We start from the raw sequence: 26,555 nt of genomic DNA, 5'->3' as shown, positions 1-26,555 counted from the left end.
AAAAAAAAAGTAGAAAGCAAAACGTCCCTCCCCTTAGAGGCACACAGGTGAGATCCCCTACTTAGCCAAAGTCTAGAGCTCTAGTTCAAGGCTGCGGCCCTCGCTGGAGATGATACCCTGGTAGGAATTCCCATCCCTGCAGGCAGAAACCACAGCTCCTCGCCTGAAGGACCCGCGCTGCCTCCTACCTGGCAGAAAACAGCGGGCAGGACCTGCGGTCATAGACTTGAGCAGTCCCAAACGGTGCGCGGCCGACGGTTCCCGCCTGGTGAGGGAGAAACAGAAGGTGGGGCCCTGCCCTGTACGCTTTGCAGCGCGGACCGCTTCGCGTACCTGCGAGGGTGCAAGTTCCCCTAACCTCCACGCCTGCAGTCACCACCACTCGACAGCGTCAGCCTGCTGGGCAAAAAACAACCCCCAAGGCTCCTCCTTCTCCTCGTGCTCCGTACGTGCGGACCTGCCAACCAATGGGAAGATCAGGGGGCGGAACGAGAGCCCGCAGACCAGGTTACAGGAGACTGAGTCCTCCCGCCGGCGCGAGAGGGCTGTGCGATTGCTGAGCCAATCGGTAGCGTGAGTGGGAGTAAAGGGGCGGGAGAAAGCTGGGAAAGAGAACACCCAGTCAGATCTTGGGAACCTAGAACGACGGGTCCTGCGGCCGGTGGCCTTCCGAGCGCGGCGCCCAGGGGGCGTGCCCTCCTGAGCCAATCGACGCGAGCCCACGGTGCGGAGCGAGCGCCTCAAATGCTCGGGTTTCTCAGCTGATTGTCTCCAACCGAGAGTTGTTTTCTGCAGCTACCGAACCGAGCCGCAGCAGGAGGAGCCGAGACCCCCGGGGGGAGGGCTAGGAAAGGAGGCGGGGTCCCGGCAGCCGCGGCTTCTCCGCGCGGGGCTCCGGGTCTTGTCACGGCGCTTCCTGGGGTTGGAGGTTGGGGTGGGTGGGGGGTGAGGGGGAAAGCCTTCTTCCCCTCGACGGCGGCTCGGAGTTCGGCCCCTTCCTTCGCGCGCTCTCTCGCCCGCCCCTCAGCCCCCTGATGCGGGTGTCCGGGCCGGGTCCCGCGGCGGGCCGCGAGCCCTCGACGCCCGGCGGCGGAGGCGCCGTCGCTGCTGCCTCAGGCGCCGCGGTGCCAGGCTCGGTGCAGTTGGCGCTGAGCATCCTGCACGCCCTCCTCTACGCCGCGCTCTTCGCCTTTGCCTACCTGCAGCTGTGGCGGCTGCTCCTGTACCGCGAGCGCCGGCTGAGTTACCAGAGCCTCTGCCTCTTCCTCTGCCTCCTGTGGGCAGCGCTCAGGACCACCCTCTTCTCCGCCGCCTTCTCGCTCAGCGGCTCCCTGCCCCTGCTCCGGCCGCCAGCTCACCTACACTTCTTCCCCCACTGGCTGCTCTACTGCTTCCCCTCCTGTCTCCAGTTCTCCACGCTCTGTCTCCTCAACCTCTACCTGGCGGAGGTAAGGCGGAGGACCGGCTTTCGCGGCCGGGCGGGTGCGGGGGCTGCGGCGATCCCCTCCGGCGGTGGACCGGGGCGGGGGGTGCGGGCAGTGCGAGGCGGACCCGAGAGCAGCCTGGGGAAACGGAGGCCCTCTTGGAGTGTGCTCCGGTGTTCGCAACCTAAACTTAAGTCGCTGATTGCCTCGGTTACTGACGGGCTTGGGGGGTGAGAGTGTGTGTTCTGACAACTTCAAACAGCAGGACGACCCTTTGTTCGGTTTCTGGCCACCGATGGTAAGGGTTGGCACCGAAGGAGCGGCGTCTCGGGAAGGAGTGGCCCCGGTAGCTCTGCCGAAGCCGGACTGTGTTGAGAGGTTGGGCGCTGAGGTAGCAGCCGCTCTGCCGAGGCTGGACGGCTGCCAGCCATTACGTCACCAGGCAGAGCTGTTCCTCCGCTATTGTTGCTGCGTTTCTTTTATTAGAAGCTGATATTCCCTCCTGCATCTCCTTTCCTGTGGCTCTATAAGCCTCACACAAATTCCGTTCGATAGTTCCCCAGCAGGGTTAATGATCAATAACCAATGTCGAGGGTCAGTGTAAAGACCTCCATAAAGCCATTCACGTTTGCCCCAGTTGCTTCATGCTTTAGCTATTTATTCTACCTCTTACAGCCTAGTATTTTTTTTTCTGAGCTAATTAAGAGAGAAAATACTAGCTTAACTTGTGCCTATTGCAGAAACAAATCACCAAACTGTTTTTGCAATAACTTAATAGCTGGAACCTTTCACACCCCCTTTCTTTTTTATGGGGAAGTGCTGGTTGGATTGCATTGTTCTGCAGCTTAGGTATTTGACCCATTTCGAACAGGTTTGGGAATGTAAGGTTGTCAGTCATGTGTGTTAGCTAGTGGTATTTAAACCACAGAATTCTGAGAATTGCCCAAAAAACTCTCCCTCCTCCCTCCTCCCTCCTCCCCGCAAGAAAAAAAAAAAGCTTGAGGGGAGGAAACAAGGTGACATCATATGCTTAATACTGACTAATATAGAACAATATTGGTCTATGCAGCTAATCCTCTCAAAGGCTTTTGGAGGTGATGAGAATTAACATTCCTCTGAACAAAAGTAAAAACATTTGAGGCAGATTGTTTATATTTCCTGTGTAAACCAACTCTTTTCACCCATAATAGATAGGAAATAGAATGCATAATTTTGAAATCAGTCATAACTGCAGCTTTTTTACACTAAAAGCAGTTGAAAATAAGTAACAAAACTAATTTAATTATTTTCCTTCCCCATCCGTTGAAAGTCCAATCAATACAATGACAAAAAACCAAATAGTTACAAAGCAGAAATAAAAAGCATGGGTAATCATCAATCATGCCATAGTCATGTCACTTACTTGATGTTCTGATCCTCTAGTTGTTGGTTCAGCTGTTAAAATATTTCTGTCCTTTACAGTTAAAGTGATACATTGTATTCTTCCTGACACCATTTCTAATAGACTACCAGTGACTTCTCATCACTGAAGCTTCAGATATAATTTATCACCTGAAAATTACATAGATACATATCACCTGAAAGTGACTAGCAGTCCTTATGCCATGAGCATCACATAATTTGTTTTTCCCCTATATAGTTTGGCTTATAAAATCATATTAATGATTTCACTATAAAATAGTTGGTGGGCATTTCATAAAGTAGCTAAACACTACTTTTTTTGAAATATGACATATACCATAAAGTGCATAAATCTTAAGTGTGCAGTTAGGTGAAATTTCACATAACTCTCACCCTGAGATAAACACAAAGTAGCTAAACCTTATCACAATAGAAGAAAAAGCATGTATATTTAAGCTCAAAATTCTTAAAGTATGTTTCTACAACATACATACACAACATCTAGATTGGGTTTTCAGAATATTGATTGCTAATATTCCAAGCTAGTGAAGAATTTAAATGTCTAAAAGCCTTTCTGTTAAATGAATCTCTTGTTTGTGTGATATACTTTTTCAAAAGCAATAAAACTTTCTTAGCCTAGAAAATGTAATTTGGAAAGAAGCCTGACTAAAGCTTTTTACTTTCATAGCATCTGAGAAAAGTGTAGGTTGTCTATGCTTGTCTTTTTATAATCAAATTAACAATTTTAAGATATACAACTGTACTTAAAAGAACAGATTTTCAACCTGTTTAAAATAAGGTATCTTAACCAGAAATAATTTCCCTGTTCATTACTGGAAAAATCCAGAAGAAGCCGTATTTAAAAGAATATTTGAATTCAAATGTTTTAATCAGTTCCCAGTAACTAGAAGTATATTTTTCCACTGATCATTCTGAATTAATGCTTTCCCAGTGAGTTCTTGCTATTATGGCAAAGTGGTAGGGAAAGTCTATGTGATGACAAATACAAAACTTAACTGACAATTGACTTGTTTTTAACAGAAAGGCCCTATATGTGTTTTGAATAGGTGTGCATTTTGATTATCAAGTCACTGTCTTCACTGTCTGTCATATTAAATACTAGTGTCAACCTCTTTAAAACATTTAGCTGTATCCATTTCTGACTAATTAAAAACATTCTAACTTTAAGTACTTAGTTACCAAGAACCCTGGAGCAGTATAAAAATAAAGTCAGTACAACAACCATTACTACTCTGAACACATTTTGGTGGTCATCTAGAACTCATTACGTTTTCAGTTAAGACTGCCTAAACCATTCTTCTTTTGTTGGCTTGAATAGAATTGAGATTAGGGCAAGTATCCCTTTCTGGAATAGACTTTTCAATTTATCATACTTAGCCTCCTGGAAGCAGATAGCTGGAAAAAAAATTGTACACTGATCTAAAAACACCTATTGAACTTTCTTTTGGCATGATCAATAGAACATGTACTTTACCAGAGAAAGTTTTATACTTTTATAGTTTTACCAGAGAAGACTTCTGTCTTTAAACAGATTATCTGACAAAAGAATGTGATCCACCATTGGAACGAGTAAAAGATCCTAAAATGAGACTTGATAGTACACAATGTTTGGCATATTGTGATACGTGCCAAAAATAAATGAGTTCATCTTCAAAGCCCATATTGACATTTTTTTCTTGAGTGCTAGCTGCTTAATCTGGATAAAATAGATTGATTTAATCACAACACCCACACAACTAGGAAAATTACATTCAGAATCTTAACTTTCACATTCATGAATGCTATCATTATTCCTGGCAATGGGTGCATTCTTCCAGATATTGATGGTTATATCAAAAAACATGCAGTTCAACTTATAGGTACTTTGGTTTTGTTACAATATTCTGTGATTTCTCACCAAAATACTTTCATCATCTAAAATGGAAACTCATTAGGAATAAAATTTTATCATATTTTTTTATCTCATAGCAACTAGTACAATGGTGAATGTATTATTGAATGACAGTCTTGAAAAGCCCAAAATCTAGAAAATATTTAGCCATCTAAAATTTGGGCGTTAATTTTGATGAACATATGAGGCAGATTATTTATTTGTATACTTTCTGAGGGCTTTATATTTTCTGCCTAAAAGATTGCCTATGGTATGAATGCTAAAATCCTCTTAGATTATCTTGGTTTAATTAGATAAAAGTTAATTCTGATTATTACAGGTAAAATCTTACTAATGAAACCACTTTAATATATTAGAGAGTTTTGCTTAGCAAAACTTTTTATATCATGGTAAATGACCCATAGGATTTAGAGCTCTGCCAATTTGGTAACAAATTCTATTAAATTGAAAAGTCTGTAAAACTAAGTCTAATGTTATGAGTCAGTTACTATTTACTGGAAATAGTGGTTTCATTTGGATTTTTATCTGAAGCCATAATTATAAACTTTTTCTGAATCTACTATACTTGCTATATCCATTAACTTGATTCGAATTTTCCTGAGATAACCTGTGAGGCAAGATTTGACATACAAATCATTTTACATGATTTAATATTTTCATAGCATTTCATAACAATTGTCTTTATAACCCCCATGAAATAGGTAGATTTGTTCAAGTTTATATGACTAATATGTATCAGATATGAGATTACTATTACTGTATAGCCCAGGGGCTATAAAGTCTTGTCAATGATCTCTCGTGAACTTTCCTGGATATCATCAACTCTTTCTTTATATTTAATGCTTCACAATTTTAAATTGCTTCCCGACTTTTCATCATTTCAAACTTTTTTCTGTTCTTTAGCAAACTTTCTTCCCTTTCATACTCAGTATATGACCCTCACCTCCTAGTTTATACAGGTAGAAACCAGGGCCATCTGGCTGAACAAAGATTCAGAGAAATGTCTTAAAATGCTGCAGAGTATTTAATCTTTTTCAGTGAATGATTGAGCTGATAATTGAGGAAATTCATCAGAGGCAAGAAACTGCAAAGAAATAAGTGAATGCAGATTAGTTAGGTACACACATGTTTGTCTTGGGTTTAGGTATCATTATTAAGTGCTTCCTGCTAGCCTAGAGCCTGGATTTGAACTTTATGTTTTGGTGGTGTGGTGAGGTGACATTAGAGGCAATAATACCTTGTGGTGAGGTCTAATCAGAGCCCTCATTCCCTCTAGCTTAATGTCAGAATTCTCAAAGTGTACAGCTTCAGCAAATTAACTAGGGGAAAAATAAGCAAGTCCTCAGAGGTTGATTAAGGACTTTCTGCCTGTCTCTGCCTTGGTTCTGGGTGAAGAGGGCACAAATTGGTGAAAAAAAGTCTTCCCTGAGAATGCATAATCTCATTCTCACATAGGTTTGAAGGCTGAATTCACACCTTCTGTGACTTTAGAGGGAAAAAAAAAGAAAAAAAACTCAACCTGAAAATGTAGTTTGGTAGTAATCTCAAACTCCTAGGAGCAAATGCAGGTCATCTGTTGAGGGGTATACTTTAAACCCAGAATCCTCACAGATGAAATTCCAATAAACATGAGCTCAAAATGAGAAATCACACAAAGATGGAAGATGTCAGAATCATCATAGTATAAAATATTCATTTACATGAATTAAGAAATTAAAGACTACTGATATGTGAGAATCAAAATTAGGTACATTTGGAAATTTTTTTTAATGAAAAATTAAATTAAAAACAAATGAATGTTTAAATAATGGATTAAACAGTTAAAAAGAAATTAGTTAACTCAAGATCTGAGGAGAAAAATCATCCAAAATATAGCTCAGAGAAAAAAGGTGGAATATATAGACAGGGATTATGAGAGAATGAAGATAAAATGAGGAAGTCTGATATATATCTAATTGGATTTTCAAAGAAATTTTTCAAAAAAGTAATGAGTTTGAGTTTGTCCAAATTTATGAGACACCAGGTTTCAGATTCAGAAAGCCCAAAACATACAAGACATGCTGAATGAAAATGGACACAAAGAAAAATCTTAAAGTAACAAAGACAAAATATTATTAAAACAGCTATGAAGAGAAGCTATTACAAAGGAATGAAAACTAGTTTGAGTGTTGGCATTTCATTAACAACTAAGGAATCCAGAAGACAAACATCTTCAAAATGCTGAAAGAAAATAACCAACCTAAAATTCTACCTACAATGAAACTACCAACAAGGGTGAAATAAGAGCCAAGTTGAGGGTGATGACAGCAAGATGGTAGAGGAAGAAGCCATTGGACCCCCTGCCTTCCCCCTGCAAACACACCAATTCACCAATTCAGAAGAAATTCTCAGACAAATTCTCTTTTGCAAAATCTAGTAACTATTAGAAAGTCTCCTGTACCCCAGGTGAACACAAAACCAGAATCACTTAAACTAGTAGGGAGATTTGGGACCTCTTGCTGGAGTCCCTGACCCCAGCATAGTACCATACAATTGGGAAGAGACCTTCTAGCTCTCAGCTTTTCCCAGAGGAGGGAAGGGGGTTGGTTCACATGTCCAGCACCCCAAGTTTTCCTAGGGTCTCCCCAGAGGTCAAGCTTCAGTCTTGCCAGTCTTGGAGCTCTTGCCAGTTCCAGGATAGTTTAAACACCTGAAGGAGAACAAAGGCAGCAACATGCTCCCTTCCTCCCCAGTTCAACACAGAACAAACAACTAGAACTACAACTTCTCACTTCTCTATAAGGAGAGAAAGTGTTGGTAATGATTTACCTGACAGAAAATTTAAAAGAACTATCATAAAGAAGCTAACTGAGGTCAAGAGAACAAAGCATAAACAATTTCAACAAAGATAGAAAATATTAAAACAGAAATCATGGAGCTGAAGAACACAAAAAGTGAAGTGAAAAATTCACTTGAGGGGCATCAACAGATTAGTTCAAACAAGATAAATGAACTCAATGACAATAGGAAATAATTCAATCAGAAGATCAAAAAGAAAAAAGAATGAACAAAGCTAATGTGACATGGTACACCATCAAGCAGATGAATATAGGCATTGAGTCCTAGATGGAGAAGAGAGGGAAAGGCCCAGAAAGCTTACTCAAAAAAATAACGGCTGACTACATCCCAGATTTGGAGTAGGAAGTGGACAATCAGATCCAAGAAGCCAAAGGTATACAGGAAGGAGGAATCCAGAAAAACTCATGCTGAGACATATTACAATCAGATTGTCAAACACAGAATTTTGAAAGCAGAAGAGAAAAATCATGTGACATATAAGGGAACCTCTTTAAGACTATGAGTAGAGTTTTCAGCAGAAATCTTGCAGACAAGAGGAGAGGATAATCTGATTCAAGTGTTGAAAGAAAAACTGCCAACTAAGAATAATATATTCAGAAAAGCTATCCTTCAAAAACGGAGAGATAAACAAAATCTGATAAAAAGATAAACAGATAAAAGCTGAGAGAATTCATCACAACTGGATCTGCCTTACAAGAAATACTAAAGAGGTTTTCAAGTTTAAACAAAAGGATACTAAGCAGTAACATAATAGCACAAGTATGAAACTTATTGGTAAAGATAAATATACAGACAGTACAGAATACTGTATCACTATAATGGTGAGTACATCACTTAATTCTAGAATATTAAGAAAAAAGTAAAAATATAAAAATTATGTTAAAAGATAAGTAGATATAAATTGTGACAGCAAAGTGTTGGTGAGGAGAAGTTAAAGTGTAGGGTTTTTGTATACAATTAAACTTAAAAGTCATTATCACCTTAAAATAGATGACCATACCCAACTATACTATCTATAAGAAACCTACTTTAGATTTGAAGATACACATAGACTGGAAGAATATATTCCATGCAAATAGTAATCAAATAAGCAGGGAAGCTATATTTAGAGAAAAGAGCTGTAAAGTCAAAAACTGTCACAAGATGCAAAGAAGAACATTATATAATGGTGAAAGGGTCAATCCACCAGGAAGATATAACAATTATAAATATATATGCACCCAGCATCAGAATACCTAAACACATAAAGCAAATATTGACAGAACTGAAGGCAGAAGATAGCAATGTTATAATAAAGACTTGAATACCCCACTTTCAATAATGGATAGATCATCCACACAGAATATCAAAAAGGAAACAGAGCACTTGAGCAACACTATAGGCCAGACTCAAGGCAGCAAAATACATTCTTCTCAAACACACATGAATCCTTCTTCAGGTAGACAAGTCTTAGCAAATTTAAGAAGATTGAAATAAAGATACCAAGTAATTTTCTGACCACAATGGAAAAAAACTAGAAATCATAGAAGTAAAATTTGGAAATGCACAACTATGTGGAAATTAACATACTCTTGAACAAGCATTGGGTCAAAGAAGAAATCAAAAGAGTCATTAGAAAATACCTTGTGACAAAAGAGAACATACCAAAATTTACATTAGCAAAAGTGGTACTAACAGGAAAGTCATAGCAATAACCACCTACATTAAGAAAAAACAAAATCTTGAAAAAACCTAGCCTTAAGGAGCTAGAAAAAGAACAAACTGCAATTGACCCTTGAATAATTCTGGGGTTGAGGAGCTGCCCCCACACAGTGTCAAAAATCCACATATAACTTTTGACTCCCCAAAAACTTAACAGCTAATAGCCAACTAAAAGCGTTACCATTGACCAGAAGCCTTACCTATAACAAACAGTTGATTAGCACATTTTTCTATGTTATGTTTTGCATACTGTATTACAGTAAAGTAAGCTAGAAAAAAAATTGTATTTTTCAGGTTGTTAAAAATCTCAAAAAAACTCTCCAATATTTTTATTGAAAAAAATCTGCATTGGTCAAGGGTCGTATGTAAACCCGCAGCAAACAGAACAAAGGAGATAACAGTCCAGACCAGAAAGAAAGAAAATAGAGAATAGAAAAACAATAGGAAAAAAATCAGTGAAACTAAGAGTTAGTTTTTTGAAAAGATAAACAGAATTGACTAACTCCTAGCTAAACTAATTAAGAAATAAATCAGAAATGTAGGAAGACACAACTGATATCATAGAAATAAAATGAACAGTAAGAGACTACTATGAACAATTATATACCAGTAAACTGGGTAACCTAAAAGAAATGGAAATGTTTCTGGAAACACAACCTACAAGACTGAATCATGAAGAACATGGTGGCAAGTCTGAATAGACTTAGCTGAATCTAATAAAGGTCATATATGAAAAGCTACAACCAACATCATTTTTTATGTCTTGAGATGTTTTCTACTTAAGAAATCCTCTTGGTTTCCTCTTTGACCCAATGGTTGTTCAAGAGTGTGTTGCTTATTTTCCACATAATTGTGAAATTTTAGTTCTACTTCTATTGAAATATGTAAGGAATATATTATACATAAAATATAAGGAAATATAAACATATGGCCATTCATTGAATACTGTTCCAACAAAAGGATACACTTTCTTTTTATTGACACATGAAACATTTTTAGAAATTGACTACGTACTAGAGCATGAAAACAACACTTAACAAATCAGAAGCAGAGATAGTGACTGTGAGTTCATCTCAGCTGCTGACCAAATGTGCCTCTGTCCCATTTCCAAAAATGGATATTAATGCCTACCTCGTAGTGTTGGGAGGACTAAATGATACCAAAATCTGAAAAAGTAATTATGAAAAATAGCTGCAAATATATTTAATGAACATAGATGCAAAACTCCTTCGCAAATCAAATCCAAAAAATAAAAAGGATAACAAGTCATGCCCAAATAAGTTTTATCCCAAGAATACATCATTGGCTTAACATTAAAAAAAAAAATCAATGAAATAAACCATATTCGCAATGTAAAGGAGAAAATCATATCTCAATAGATGCAGAAAAAGAATTTGACAAAATTTAACAACCAATTATGATTTATGTAAAAATCAACTTTGGGAAAACTAGGGAAAAGGAAATTCCTCAATAGAATAAAGAGCATCTACAAAAAACCCAACAGCCAACATTATATTTAATGATGAAATATTGAAAGGTAGTCCCTAGGATAAGAAGATACTTCACTTCTTATCCTAGCTATTGTGCTGGAAGTCTCTTCCACTACATTGCAGTAAGATAAGGGGGGAGAAAAAGCCTTAAAAATTAGAAGTAAAATTGTCTCCATTTGGAGGTGACATGATTGTTTAGATAAAAAATCCTAATGAATCTACAAAAAACTAGAGCTAATAAGTGAATTTAAGTTTGCAGGATATGACTATATATACTAGCAGTGAAAAATGAAATGAAAACTACAAAACAGAAATTAAAGAAGGCCTAAGTAGATGCCAAAATTACCTTGGGAGACTCATTATTTTTAAGATATCACTTCTTCCCCCAAATGGCCTATACATTCAGTGAAATCCCTGTTAAGATATCAACAGGATTTTTTGTAGCAGTTGCCAAGATTTTTAAACATATGTGGAAATACAAAGGTCTTAAAATAGGTGAAACAATTTTGAAAATGAACAAAGTGGAGGATCATACTACCTGATTTCAAGATTTACCAAAGCTACAGTAATCAAGACTTCGTAATACTGGAATAAAAATAGAGAAGAGAGAATGTAGCAGAATAGAGAATCCAGAATTAAACTCACATATACATAGTCAATTGACTTTTTTACCAGTTGCCAAGGTAACTTAGTGAGGAAATGAATGCTTTTTCAAGAAATAGTGCTGAAATAATTAGACATACAAATGGGGAAAAGATGAATATTTTGATTACCTCACACCATATATGGATATCTACTTGATGTGGATCATTGACCTAAAAGTAAAAGCTAAAACTTCTAGAAGAAAACAGGAGATATCTTGGAGGAAACAGGTTTCTTAGGAAACAAAATTAGGAACCAAAATTGACAAATGAGAGTTTGTCAAAATTAAATGCTTTTTTTTGCAAGACAACTAATGGAAAGGCATGCCACAACTGGGAGAAAATATCTGTAGCAAGTACATCTGACAAAATAACATGTATCAAGAACATATAAAGAACTCTTAGAACTCAATAGTTAGACTATCCAATAAAAATGGACAAAATATTTTAATAAACACTTCAGAAAAGAAGATATGTACATGGCCAAGAAACACATAAAAAGATGCTCAAGATCAATAGTCGTCAGGAAAATGAAATTTACAGTCACAGTGAGATCCCACTAAATATTGACTAGAAAGACTAAAAGAATGACTATACTAAGTATTGGCAAAGATGTGGATTAATTGGAATATAGGCACTGATGGTAGGAATGTAAAATTTTATGACCATTTTGGAAAACAGTTTGACAGTAAAAAGAGTTTAAAGAGTAAGACAAACTTGTCATAAAATATAGCCATTATTGTCCTAGATACCTAAAAGAAATGAAAGCATGTGTCCATATAAAAACTTGAATATAAATGTTCATAGTAGCTTTATTCACAATAGACCAAAACTGAAAACTCAATTGCCCCTCAAAAGCAAAAGGATAAACAAAATATGGTATAGCCATCCAAAGGAATATTCAGCAGTAAAAAAGGGAAAAAGCTACTAACAGACATGGATGAATCTAAAACTGTAGGCAGAATGAAAGAAGCCAGACAAAAATGAGCTCACACTATAGAACTACATTTATATTAAATTTTAGAAATGCAAACCTATAGTCTCAAGAAGTGGATCACCAATTGCTTGAGGTCTGGAGCAGAAGGGAGGATATACAACAAAAGGGCAGGATGAAATTTAGTGGGTGTAGAAACATTATGTATTTTACTGTTGTGATGATTCCACAGGTTATATACGTATAAAAAAACTCATCAAGTTGTACACCCTAAGTGCATGCAGTATGTTGTACATATATTGTACTTCAATGAAATTGTTCCCCCTACCACCAAAAAAAAGTACCAAGTTGTGTTTGCAATTTACTCCAAGAGTAAAACCTAACATGGAAAAGAAATGTAAAGTATAGCCCCGTCCCTTATCACCTCTGTGTAATTTCATAAAGTTATTAGATAAATTACTCAACCTCTCTATGCCTATTTTCCATTTATAAAAATGAAAAGAATAATAGTACCCACCTTATAGAATCATCGTAAGGACTAGATTACATAACTCATATAAAATCTTTAGAATGATATGCTGATTGTTAGCTATTAATACTCAGGTGCAAGGAATTGGAATTTCAGTGGCTACATTCTCTCCCAAAGTATTGTTTGAATTTGGTAAAAAAGAAAAAATAATGTGTGCAAGTTTATCTGAAAATTTTTAAAACACTTACGAACATGTGGGTAAAGGAAGGAATTACAGTGGAATTTAGAATATGGTAATAAAAATACTGTGTATCAGAACTTGAATGAAGCAGCAAAGTTGGCATGCAGAAGCAAATCTAGAACTTTAAATGTTTATGTTAGAAAAGAAGAGCCTAATTTATGTTAGAAAAAGAAAAATAGAATAAATCCAAGGAAACAAAGAGAAGAAGATGAAAGTAGAGATTAATAAAATAGAAAGCATACAATAAGGAGGCTTGACAAAGCCAAAAGCTATGCCATACTTTCTTCATAATTAAACTTCTTCAGGGGTGACCATGCATGTGCTTAACTATCTTCTCTCTCCAACCACTCAAATCTGCCTTTGCCCCATCACTCTACCAAAACAACTTGCCTAATGCTCAGGGTAACCTTCAGGTCAACAAGTTCCTTAGACATTTTTCAGTCCTCAGTCTCTCAGCAGCATTTGACTCCATGTTTGTCTCATAACACTTCTACTCGCTAGCACGTTGGCTGGCTAGCACACTGTCCTGGGTTTTTTACTACCTTGCTTATCTCTCTACCTAGCCATCAGTGGTTTAAATTTATCAAGACCTAAGCCTAGGCCCCCTGTTCTTCCCAAGTGATTGAATCCACCTTATGGCATCCTGCCACTTAAAAACAGTTACTCATACATATCTATGATCCTAACACAAACTGCTCCTCTGAGCTCTGGCCTTGCACTTTCTATTCCTATTTGATATCTTGAGAATATCTGAAGCCCTCACACAGTGAGTGAGCTCATGATCTTTCCTTCTCCCTGTCCACAATATGCCTACCTTCCCCCAAACCTGATCCGTCTCTTTTGTTTCCCATTGCAGTGACTGTCACTACTATCCATTTATTTATATAATTCAGAGACCTGTGAGTTATTGATGCTGCTTCTCCCTCATACCTCACACGTTGCCTAATCCTGTCTGTGTTACCTCTTAACATCTCTTAAGTCCATTCACTTCTCACTATCCACAATGCCTGGTACAAGCTACTACCATCTATTGCCTAGTCTATGACAATCTGCTATTTGCTGTGTATATATCCTCTGGCTCTCACAAGTCCACTCCCCACATTGTTACCAGAGTTACTCTTTTTAAACAAAAATTTAATTATTAAAGTCTCACTCCAAGAAGCCTCCATTGGCTCAGGTTACTCTTAGAATAAAGATACAATCTTTTGTATATACTACAAGACACGTCATGGTTCCAGCCTCATTCTATTTACTTCCTTGTTCCTCACCACTCCAGCCACACTTAGCATTCTTTCATTACTTTGGAATTGCCATTTCCCTTCTGCCACAGAGCTTTCCATATCCATTCTTTTCGCTCTATTTAGAATGTTCTTTCCTTCTTTGTTTAGTGAACTCTCAGCTCCAGGCCAGCACTTCTTCAGGAAGTCCTTCACCCAACTGTCCAAATAGATTAAATTACAAAATGAAGGGCTCTCGGACCATTATGCTCCTTTCCTGCATATCATTTGCACATTTGCATTTTTATATTTGTTGTCTAATTTCTTTGTGGGAGCTTACTGAACTGTAAGCATTATAGTAATAGGGACCAAGTCAGTTCTTGCTGTATTCCTAGTACCTAAATTAATACCTGGCATCTATTAGGTGTTAAGTAAATACTTATTAAATGAATGAAGCCCTTTTCACCATATCCCAAATTTCATGTGGAAGGGGTAGTCCCTAAATATTACCATTGCACAGCAGAACTTTCTCCACCCTCATCTCTTTTCCTACTTATCTACTCCCTCCCCTCAAAAAGAGTGCCTTCTTTAAAATAGAGGTGCCAAATTCAAGTACCTAAGGCCCAGGATACTGCCATTTGAGAGTAATAGGGAGTGGTGGTGACTATGGTAAATTTGAGAGCACATATCTGAAGAGAACTGCCCCATTGATTCAGTTCCAGCCACAAAATGGCATTGTGAAATCATCTGATTTTTCAAGAGAATCAGAAATTTTGACTTTTTAAATAGGAAATCTACTTTTTAAATAATGACAGTATATTGAAGTATTGTTAAAAATTCCATAGACCATTAATGATATCAAAATAAAAAAAATTAAAAATACCATAGGCCAACACTGAATAACCAAATAAAACATTTGATGGGTCAAACCAACCCATGGGCTACTAATTTGTATTTTGTCCTTCTCCCCCTTCTACTACTTCTGTATGATCTTCTAATGGAATAAAACAAATCAACACAATATTGTCTTTATAATTTCAATATAACAAAGCTGAATTACATTTAATACGCATCGATGTTAGTTAAATGAACTCTGAGTAATTTACACATTAACTTGTAGGAAATTTATTATGTTCTAAAAGTACCACGTATCACATGATATACCATAGATGTTTGCCTGCCTCTACTGTACTACTTACTGCTTTAGATCAGCCATTATTGTGCATATATTTTACAGGAAATTTTGCATTTTATATATATGGTTAATGCTTAATGATTGGGTGGTTGAGCAAATCCATGGTAAAGGAATATAAAAGAAACATTTCCATTTCTCCACCTCCACAAATAAAATCAATTTCTAGCTTAGCAAAGTAGGATCTTTCATTTAATTTGTTTTAAATAAAGACAAACTTTCACAAATTGTGTTCTTGTCATCTTTTTAACTTTGTTAAAGGATCTGTTTAAAGTAGTAGGCTTTCATCAATAATCTGAGGATTTGAGTTCTAGTCTAAATTCATACTCAACTTGGCCAACTGATATTTGCTAAATCACTACTTTTGTGGCCCAGTTCTTTAATTTGTAAAGGGATAGGCTCCAAGATACCTTTAATTCTAGTAGGGTGACAGTACTAAAGCAATCTGGAATGTTTTTTAAAAAAACCTCTTCTTACTTCTTGACCTAGTTCTGGGATCTAATACAGTGTCTGTGAATTCTATCTCTGGATATGAATGCCAATTTTAAAAAGTTATACATATCATGTTAAAACGAATCAAGGTTTATTTAGGATATAAACAAATATTCAACTGTTTAGGATCATCTGCTTTCTAAGATAAGATTTATCTGGATATTTCAAATATGTATTTTCTGACCTTTTGTAAAAATTCAATTATAGCTGACATTTTTCATTAGCATTTTACTCATACTGTACACTTTTTTTAGCATCGGTCTGTCAGTATGAAAATACTTAAATAATGTTTTCTTAAACTTCTGTGCTCTTTCCTCAGCTATTGTGTAAGATTTTGTACAGTTGCTGATTCAATTACTGGGCTGCTTTGAGGTGATACAGCATACTCTAGGGAAGTTTTCTGTCATACGATGGAATGAACAGGTTTAAAGCTAATATGAATGATCATCATCACTGATTATGTTCAAACTGTTACTGTCCTAAAGAAATCAAATGAAAAAGTAAGCAGCGTTCTGCTTCTTTCTTCCCTGGGATATTCTATTACCTTTTCTGATACATCCTGCTTTTTTTTTCTAAACCATTATCAGTCAGACTGATATTCTCTAATGAATCTGGCCCTCTCTCAGTATCTTTACCAAAAGCAATTCTGCTATCTCCCTAGTTCAAAAAGCATGAAAGGTTTTATGAAAATTCAGTAATTCACAATGGGGGATTTAGTGTTGGAAGCTTTTTAAAGGATAGCAGTTTCAGCACAAATTCAATTTCAGTCAGTTTCCTAAGGAGTCTAAATCTATAATGTATGAGACTTTAAGTTCAGAAATAAATCCGTATATTCCTTAACATAGATATGTTAAAATTATCTTCAAAGAACTGTCCATAGTAAATTAATGAATGATCCATGGTAATATGTTGTATTTTAGGGTGATTTTCAGTAATGAAAGCACACACATTTTTTCTCACTCATAAAATCAATACTTCATTCCTGAAATTATGGTTACTTATGCTCTTTTAAAAATACATTTCTAGTTAAATAGAGGGTATGGTAAAAGTATTTCATAGTCTGCAACACAAGAAGGTGTTAAACTGCTTCTAGGTTACTATATTTTATTAAACAGATAATTTGGTTCCTGAATGTATTTTTCTTGGGCATGTTCTATAAATCTTGAATAACAAGGAGTTGCTGTGAAATATAGATAACACTATTAATAAAGCAGTATTTGTCCTTTAAGAATTAGGGAATTAACTTGAACTGTATACCATCAAAGATCCAAATGTACAAATATATCAAAGAAAACCAGGATCTCTAAAAGCCTTGAATTAGAAGTTAGGACACCTGGGTTTTAATCTTTTCAATTTCCTGTGTGTTCCTGGATAATCCACTTGCTCTCTAAAGTTCAGCTCTGTTATTTGTAAATTAAGTTATTAAATTAAATCCCCTTAAGGTTTCTCTTAACTAGGAACAATCTAGTTACTAGAGTCTCCAGTTATCCTCTGCCAGTGGAGTCCTACAGATAGTACTTACTCTCTCACCAGCAATATGTGACAATACCTGCAAAGCCTGCCTCACCGGAAGAGCCCACCTAAGACCTGGTGTCCAAGTTTCCATTGAGGGTTCACTGATACAGGCGTGGACCATGGCTGATTTTTGTTACTCAGTCTACAGCCTCTTCCAAGGTCCACCTGAGACCAAATGTTCCAGGGCCTCTACCACAAATCACATTGTTAGCAGAGACTAATTTGGTGTGCCTATAGCCCCAGGTAAACAAGGACTATCAGGCAGGATATTCCAAGGATTTAACAATTATCCTCCTATGTCTTTGGAATAGGCAGTGTTTAGACAAGTCAGGCCTGCTTAATTAATCTTTCACTGCATATCTTGTTTCAGTGATATAATCCTCTTCTACCTTCTTGAGAAAGGGTGCTCGGTAAGCAATTTCTTGAGGCTTTTCAGTCTGAATTATTTTTATTCTACTGTCGTATTTGATTGATAGTTTAGGCAGCTATGGAGTTCTAGTTGGAGATAATTTTCCCTGAGGGTTTTTAAGGTGTTGCTCTACTTCCAGTGTTACTGAAGTTTGAAAGCCATCTGATTCTTGGTCTTTTATATTTGACTTTTTTTTTTCCCTTGCTAAAAACTATTAGATTCTTCTTTGATCCTCACATTCTAAAATGATGTCTCTTTATGGTCAGTTTCCTATCCATTTTGCTGGGCATTGAACAGACCCTTTCAGTTTAGTCACATGCATCATTTAGTTTGGGGAAACAGTTTTGAAATTTTCATTGATTTTTCTCTTCACTGCTTCCGTTCTTTCTAGGACTCCTAACATTTGGATGTTGGACCTGCAATATAGATACTTATCTTACCTCTTCTCTCTTATTTTGCATCTATCTTTTGCTCTTAAGGTTTCTCTTAAGATATCTGCCTGGATCAATAGGGGGCATTTGCCCAGGGCATGGACTTGGGAAAGAGATTTTGAATTTAAATGCTCTTAAACAACTTTTATCCACCCATTTTAGCCCCCACCTCACAGTTCCAGTAGTACTTAGTTATCTGGGTTCCTGTATCTTTTAAAGATTATCAAATGTATATTTGGTTTGTTCTCAACCCTCCTCACAGACTAGCTTGGGATTCATCTTTCTCAGTCACATTGTGTTGGGGTCACCTTGTTACTTTGCTAGAAGGACTCACAGTTGTTACACCCATGGTTACAGGTTATTACAGTGAAAAGACAGAGTAAAACCAGCAGAAGGAAAAGACACGTAGACTAAGGTCCGGAGGAAACCATGCACAAGCTTCCAAAGGTCCATTCCCAATGGAGTCATGAGATATGCTTAATGCCTTGTGTAACAAGTTGTGACAACACATGAGAAATGTCATTTACCAGGGAAGCTCATTAGAACCTCAGTGCCAAAGTTTTTTATAGTCATGTAAGCACTCTCTTCCCAACATATAGCAAAATTCTAGATTCACAGAAATAAAGCAGGTATTGAATATAAACCCTACTGTTTGCAGAAACTGTTTAAGCACAATGAAACACCCTTATTTAGGGAATGATGGGAATCCTCCCAAAATCCAAGTTCCCAAATGCCATCCAAGGACCAACCTTATAAGCAGGCATTTCTAAGGATAGCAGTCTCAAGTATGCTATGTTAATTCTTTTCTGCATACACACCCATCTGCTTTCAAGTCTCCAACATTTTGTTATTGTATCCTTTCCCATTCTACTCAAATTTATGGGTGTATGTCTTTTAAGAAAATCCCTTTGTTATTATTTTAGTGGAGTTTCAAGTGAGAACAAAATTAGATAAATGTATATTCAATATTAACCTGGGATTTCATTTGATTGTAAGTCAGAGCACCCCAATTTAATTGTATAAATTGTATAAACTTTTAAGCAACTTGAAAGAAAACAGACTATGCAGAGAGAGAACACACTTCTAAAAAAATTGTGTTAGTGTTCTGAGAAAGACAAAAAGATATTATATCCTATATACACTAGGAAGAAGAACAGGCTGCTGTAAAGAAAAACATTTAGATTTTTCTTAAGTTCTTAAAAATGAAATATATGATAGGCATTGAAAGAGAACATCTGAGAAGAGTCTGGCTATTCAATTTATAGCTAAAGTAGCTAAAAGCCTCATTTTTTTATATGCAAGCAATAGCAATGGTGATCTTGGGAATGGTGCATATTCTTCATAGTAACTCAAACAGTTGAGATGGAAACTAAAGATAACTGCTTCTGTGAAAGTAATCTATATATTGGATATATACATCTATTCATCTTGGAGAAGAGATTATGTTCATCATAATTCATTTTTTCATCAATTCCTAAAATTTTATATGTTCTCCAATAAAGTTTCTATTTCAAATCAATGAAAGTGGTAAAGTCAACTTGATAAAAAGAAATTCTATAGAAAAGCATCAGTTCTATAAGTATTTCAGTAACTACCATCTCCAGCTAACATGGTTCTACATGCCATGGGGCACAATGTACAGCTCCAGTGTAACTCCTCCTCAAACCTTGGGATACCTCTTTTAAACTTAGGTTAGGTAACATCCACTAATGAAATATATTTGTCATACTCTCATCTTCCCTTCTTTTTTTGAATAAATAGGAAGATAACATATGGAAGTCTATGTTTTAAAATGGAAAAATTACATTTTTCAAAACATAATCCAAAGAGGTCACTTATAAATATGTTAAATATTTTAAAATAAAGTGTGCTAGTTGAGGAGACAAGTAATGACCCTATAGCATCTTACTACGCTGATGGACAGTGATTGAAATGGGGTGGGGAGACTTGATAATATGGGTGAATGTTGAAACCACAATGTTGCTCATGTGAAACTTTCATAAGATTGTATGACTAATTAAAAGAAATAAACGTGCTTATTATAGAAAAAAATTAAGTGTGCTAGTGATAGTACTTTAAATCTTCACTAATTCAAAAATTCTAAATCAGTATTTTCTGAATTAGGTGCTACTATTTTGGATATGGGATAAAGGTAGGTTATATGATGAAAAGTGTTTGATATCCATCAACCCATATAATTCTTCATACTTTATAATAAAGAATAATATCCTTCCACAAATGGCGCATTTATTCAGTTCTTCTGTATTAAGAAAGACCTGGAAAGATTTGGTTCCTCTGACATAAATTGATATCAGCAAGTCATTTAGTTGTATGTTATTTGCCATTCTAAACTTTAAAAATCTACATAAAGTACATGTTTATTATGTTTCATAAAATATCCTTCACTGTCTTAAAAAGTAATATATAATTAATTGCTTGACTTTTTTAATATTACTAATTTGTATTTACTCAGGATCATGCTCTATTCTATAAAATAATTGGGATCTACTAAGATCATTGCTTTTAACCTCATAATCTAAATGTGATTTAAGCATCTGTTTGTGTTTACATGATGCCTTGTAACATATTCTGCATATGTAGGGTGATAGAACTTTAATTCTTTCTTTAGTCAGCACAACTCTGTCTCATACCCATTATTTATCCCATTCTATGACTTATAATTATTTGGATTATACTTCCCACCCTGTCCCCATTCTCTTCTTCATTTGAGCATTTTAAATACTGTCAATGAAATCTAGCTCTTTCCAGATGACACTCTGTGCCTTATAAACCCCCCATCATAGTTTGTGGGAAGAACACAGCCTGTTTTATGTTTTCCAGTACTACATGCTGATGTTATACCATCATCATCTCTGAAATATATGCCATCTGATTAGGTTATCATTGACTATAGTAACAACTTCCACTTTCCTTGATGAATCAGCACTTTCTTTCTTCTGGCCTGGTCTCCTGATACACAGATCTTTTCAAAGCCATATTGATAAGCCATCCTATGTCTCTCAGAGCTCCAGGGGCTACTCCAAACTCTAAAACCTCCATTTCTATTTTCATACTTTATAATAAAGAATAATATCCTTCCACAAATGGCACGTTTATTCAGTTCTTCTGTATTAAGAAAGACCTGGAAAGATTTGGCCCCTCTGACATAAATTGCTATCAGCAATTCATTTAGATGTATGTCATTTGCCATTCTAAACTTTAAACTCTAAGCCACCCAACAGTATAGCCACCTTGGATCAGCTCTTGAAAAGGAAGCAATTCTTTCTGTCCAGTGCTGTCTCTTTTCCCTTACACACTTTGAATTCATGCTTTGCTTGTTTTCACCCTCATCCTGTTACTCACTTTACTCCTTTTGTTTTCCGCTCTCCATAAGTGACCATTCTGATGTCATCCTATGACTTTTTGCTGTACCAATATGGTTTATTCACTTTTTCTTTCTCTACAATAATTTCACATGTTACAGTTCTATATTATTACTTAAAAAATGCAACCTAGTTATTTGAACTTTTTATAATGGCATCATTTTTTCTATTAGATTGTTGTAATTTTAAAATCAGGAAGCCTTGCTGATCATATCTGTCAACTGCCTGACTTTAATTGGACCTCTCTGCTTCCCAATATATTCTTTCATAATCCTTCTATTCATGTGTTCCAAATGTTTTCCAAATTCCAAGCGCTTACACCTAACGTTCCTTCCCAGAATATGACCTTGCCTCTTACTTACTTTACTAGAAAAAAGTAGAATCCATCTGCCCAAATCTCTCATCCATCTTCTCTACATCAGAATATCTGTATCCTTGTTATGTCCAAATTTCTTTATTTTAACAAAGCTGGTTTGTAGATTATTTTAAATTGTCTATGTAGACCTCTAAGTTTTTCTTCAACTATCTTTTCTAATCTCTTGACTCATATTCATAGAAAATTGTCTCCCAACAGCTTTCCCAGGTTTCTTTTCAAATAGATCTGAAATAGTCTATACTCACTGCCTTTGTTGTCTTACTCCCTATTAACTCCTTGCACTTTTGCACTGTCATTCCACTGAAAACACTTCTCTCCAAGATTATCAGTAACATATTTATAAGTCAATCAAATAGTCTTTTCTTAATTGTTCTTGATGTTGTGCAGAATTTAACATGGACCATCCTTTTTCCCTTTTGCCTCTAAACTACTACACTGTTTTCTGTGACTACTCTGATTCTCAGGTCTCTTTCCCTTGCTCATCTCTTTTTTCTTCACTCTTTTTGTTTTTTCATTCTGACTGTTAAATGTGAACATATCACATGTGTTCTCATTCTACATTTGTTGTCTCATATGTCTTCTACTTATGAGTTTCAGCTGCCACTTCTGTAGGTTACAGTAATTTCCTTTTCATATTCCAAAACCCACATGCCCTCTCAGTATTTTTGCCTGTATGTAATAAGTTTTAAAACTAAGAATCAATTCCAATTGACAGTTCCAAATCAAATCAATTGACTTTTTTAAATTTTGGACATTCTCATTCTATCAGTCTTCACATTGAAATATGAGAACATAGTTGAGTGGACTCACTTAAATTCAACGGTCTTTTAACTGGAATTCTTTACACCATTATAATCCATTTTCTACATTATCACCTAAGAAATCACTCAAACATAAAATATTACAGAGTTTGTCAGAGTTAAAGACTAATTCTTTAACATTTTTATACAAATCCTCCATGAACGGATGGATGACTGCTTACCCCTGTGCTGTATTTCCACACCACCACAAAATAAAGTACTTGATTTGGCCTAAATTCACTGCTCATTTATTCAAAAATTTCTGAAAACCTACTATGAACCAGGCATTATGCTGGTTATAAATATGAATGAGTTATGGTCTTTTTTAAGAGGGAAATAAAAATGTAAATAAATGCCATGGAGTGTGATTAATAATGCAAGGATACAGAGTGGTTTCTCCCTGAGGCTCTTAAGATGATAATATAAAGCTTGACTTAAGTATTGAAGGATGACTTAGAATTTGTTATATAACCATGAAAGCATATTTCAGGTAAAGGAAAAACATGTATACATTGAACCCCTTATTTGAAGAGCTGTAAATCAGAATGACCAGACTGTAAAATTGAAGATGGGGATAAAAGGATACAGTGATGGGAAGGTTGGGCTAAATAATAAACATTAGAGACCTTGTTTGTGTCAAAGAAGTGTGGACTTTTCCCCAAATAGTATGATCAGATTTACTTTTTAAAAAGAAGTTGCTCCATCATAATAAAAATTTCATCAGGCAAAATTTTTTGACAAATGCTAAAACTGGTGGTTGAAAATAAAAGATATTTACATAGTCTATAAATATCTCTCCACTTGATAGTGATTACAGTGGGAAACATAGTAACTTAACAGTGGAGAAACATGGTAGATACTACCTTAACAACACACTAATGGGACAAATCAACATCATGAGCCTCCTGATAAAACGCACTGGGAGGAATGCACCATCACTTCTGGCACCATCACTTCTGTGTCATTCCTACCAAAATGCGGATCCTGAATCTAATCATGAGGAAACATCAAATAAATCTACACTGAGAAGCATTCTACATCACTGGTCTGTGCTCTTCAAAACAGAATATAAAAGACAAAATTAAAAAATGAAGATTAAAGATTAAATCCACATGAAATATGTATGTGATACATAATACTGGATTTTTTCCCCTATAAATGGCATTATTGGAACAAATGGCCAAATCTGAATAAGGTCTGCAGTTAAGATAATAGTAGTGTATCAGTATTCAATTTTATGATTTTTCTGGTTACATAGATAATTTCCTTTTTTAAGGAAGTATGCATTGAGCTATACATTTAAGGGTAAAGGGGCAACACAGGGAGGGCCAGATGTACTTGTGCAGGCAGCAGCATATGTTACAGGAAAGGAACCCCAAAATAAAAAAGACAGACCTTATCCTTACTCTGGAATCTAAGCAAAAATCTTCACCAAGGAGGGAAAGGGAGACTTTACTCCCCTAGGACGTTCCCAGGGAGGAAAATGTTGCAACTTACTCTCAAATGATTTTTTAAAACCACATATAGAATATGTTCACATACAGAACATATTTGTAGCAGCATTATTCATAATAGCCAAAAAGTGGAAGCTACTCAAGTATCCTTCAACAGGTGATGATAAAATGTGATACATATACACAATGGAATATTATTCAGCCTTAAAAAGGAAGAAAATGCTGACACATGCTTCAAAATGGATGAACCTAAGGACATCATGCCAAGTGAGAACTAGTCACAAAAGGAAAAATATTGTATGATTCCCTTTATACTAGGTATCTAGAGTAGTCAAATTCATTGAGACAGAAAATAGAATGGTAGTTAGGGGCTGGAGAAGGGAGAAATGAGTTATTGTTTAATGGATACAAAGTTTCGGTTTGGGAGGGTGGAAAGTTCTGGAGATGGATGATGGTGATGATTTGCACTACAATGAATGTACTTAATACCACTGAACAACACACAAAATGATTAAATGGTATCTTTTAGTACAATTTTTACCTTCTAAAGATAAATATGGAGCAAAGAATAGAAACAGATCAATTAAAAGGGTGTGGTAATAATCCACTGTAGGAGTAGAGACAGAGAAAATGAATGGATCTGAGATGATTTAAGTGGTATGATTTATAAACTAAAAGGATATTTTAAACTTTTCTATCCTGTCTAGCTTCTGGTAGATGGTGGTACTGTTAACCAAAAATACAATAGATGTGAGTAGATGCCCAGGCTGCTATTTTTGCCTGAGCATTTACCAAACATTTCCCCTTACCTTACATGATATCCTGGAATGAATTAGTCTTTCGCTCCTCCTAGAAGTTGTGATAGCATCTTTTGCATTGATATCACAATGTGGAAACAGATTATCTTTCTTCTATACACTGAGCTCCTTGAGAGCAGAACCAGTTACTTTATCTGTGAATCCATGGTATCTTTCATAGTGTGTGCTCAGTAAATGTTTGACTGAAATCAGTAGGCTATCAAGCACTTACACTAGTTTTCATTGTATGTCTTATATTTGCCTCTTTCTTTCCAGGCATCCAAAATTCATATACTATTTCAAAAGTCTTATAATTAGTCTTTCTACTTCTAGACTGTAATTACTCTGTAGTAACCTGTATATTGTTACCAGATTAATGAAATTCTATTTTTTTGGAGTACCTACTTAAAAACCTTCAATATTTTCCCATTATCTAAATAATAAAGTCCAAATTCACCAGTAAAGAATTGCGAATTTCCACATTATGCTCTCAGAATTTATCGTGTTTATTTCTAATTGTATTAATTTTATTCAACACGTATTTGAGAACCTGCCTTGTACAAAGCTGTGTGAAGGAAGGAAGTTTGTTAAATATGACATATAGTTACTATCTTTGTGTTCATTTTTTGATCCCTTGTTTCCTTTTACTACTTCATTTAATCTTAGGGGAAAGTAATTTTTGGAAAGCACTCAGCAATATTCACATTTAAGTAAGTAGTTCCATTCTAGGACAAAACATGAGTAATATAATTAAGTTTAGGACAGGTGGCTAGCCACCCAGTACAATGTCTGGCTCATAATAAAAGTTCAATAAATGTTTAAACTGAACTAATTATGTATAAAATTTTAAAGATAGAAATTTAAGCTTAAGACTATAACAAAGAAAGTTACTAATTTATTGTTTTAAGCCTTTGGAAACCTGCCTATTTTTGCTTCATAGTAATTCAACTGCATTTTTGAATTTTACTTGTTTATTATTGTTAGTAGTTCTGTCACTTTGAAACACAAAATGTTTTGACAAAGTCAAAACAAATTCAAAAATACTATATTAAACTGTTTTCAGAACTTTCTTTCTGTACTTTTTTTATAGGTAATATGTAAAGTGAGATGTGCCACTGAACTTGACAAACACAAGTAAGTTTCATGAGTAGCAAGACCTGAACTTTTTTCACACTAGATCTCCCAAGGTAGAAGAGCATGGTAGTTGAGGGTACCTTAGCAGTTTTACAGAAAATCAAGTAGTTAGATTAGTTCATACGAAAATGAACTGAGGAACCTATAGTTCTCCCCCGTCATCCACATGACTGCCTAACATTTTTGCTGTTCTGCCACTATCTGGCCTCATATGTCAGATGTAGTTTCAGAGGGCCCACAAATCCTAAAGTTGGAGTATGCTTTTTAGGGCTAGGATGTTCCACGAAGTAAGTAATGTTTAGGT

The 26,555-nt window shown here is 36.1% G+C and overlaps 2 protein-coding genes across 15 annotated transcripts in view; one reads left to right on the top strand and one right to left on the bottom strand.

Moving 5' to 3' along the window:
- TXNDC16 (thioredoxin domain containing 16) overlaps positions 1-451 on the bottom strand; it is a 90,644-nt gene extending 90,193 nt beyond the window's left edge. For 2 of the 5 annotated variants that reach the window (XM_073211235.1, XM_073211239.1), the window contains exon 1: positions 189-418. The gene's annotated coding sequence lies outside the window, so the exon portion shown is untranslated. Of the gene's footprint in view, positions 1-188 lie in introns of all 5 variants that reach the window. The other 3 variants (XM_073211236.1, XM_073211237.1, XM_073211238.1) reach the window with 3 other exon arrangements.
- A 485-nt stretch (positions 452-936) lies between these two features.
- GPR137C (G protein-coupled receptor 137C) overlaps positions 937-26,555 on the top strand; it is a 52,291-nt gene continuing 26,672 nt past the window's right edge. For 7 of the 10 annotated variants that reach the window (XR_005060775.2, XR_012120514.1, XR_005060774.2 and 4 more), the window contains exons 1-2: positions 938-1,448; positions 26,208-26,251. Coding sequence is in view for 6 of the 10 variants with exons in the window: in XM_037016376.2 (XP_036872271.2) it covers positions 1,035-1,448; positions 26,208-26,251 (458 nt within the window). In the remaining 4 variants the exon portion in view is untranslated. Of the gene's footprint in view, positions 1,449-26,207; positions 26,252-26,555 lie in introns of all 10 variants that reach the window. The other 3 variants (XM_037016377.2, XM_073211233.1, XM_037016373.2) reach the window with 2 other exon arrangements.

The sequence above is a fragment of the Manis javanica genome, chromosome 8 (assembly GCF_040802235.1).
Source record: "Manis javanica isolate MJ-LG chromosome 8, MJ_LKY, whole genome shotgun sequence".
NCBI classification, from domain to species: domain Eukaryota; kingdom Metazoa; phylum Chordata; class Mammalia; order Pholidota; family Manidae; genus Manis; species Manis javanica.
The sequence above is the reverse complement of the archived record's forward strand: the minus strand, read 5'-3'. Positions and strand labels throughout refer to the sequence as shown.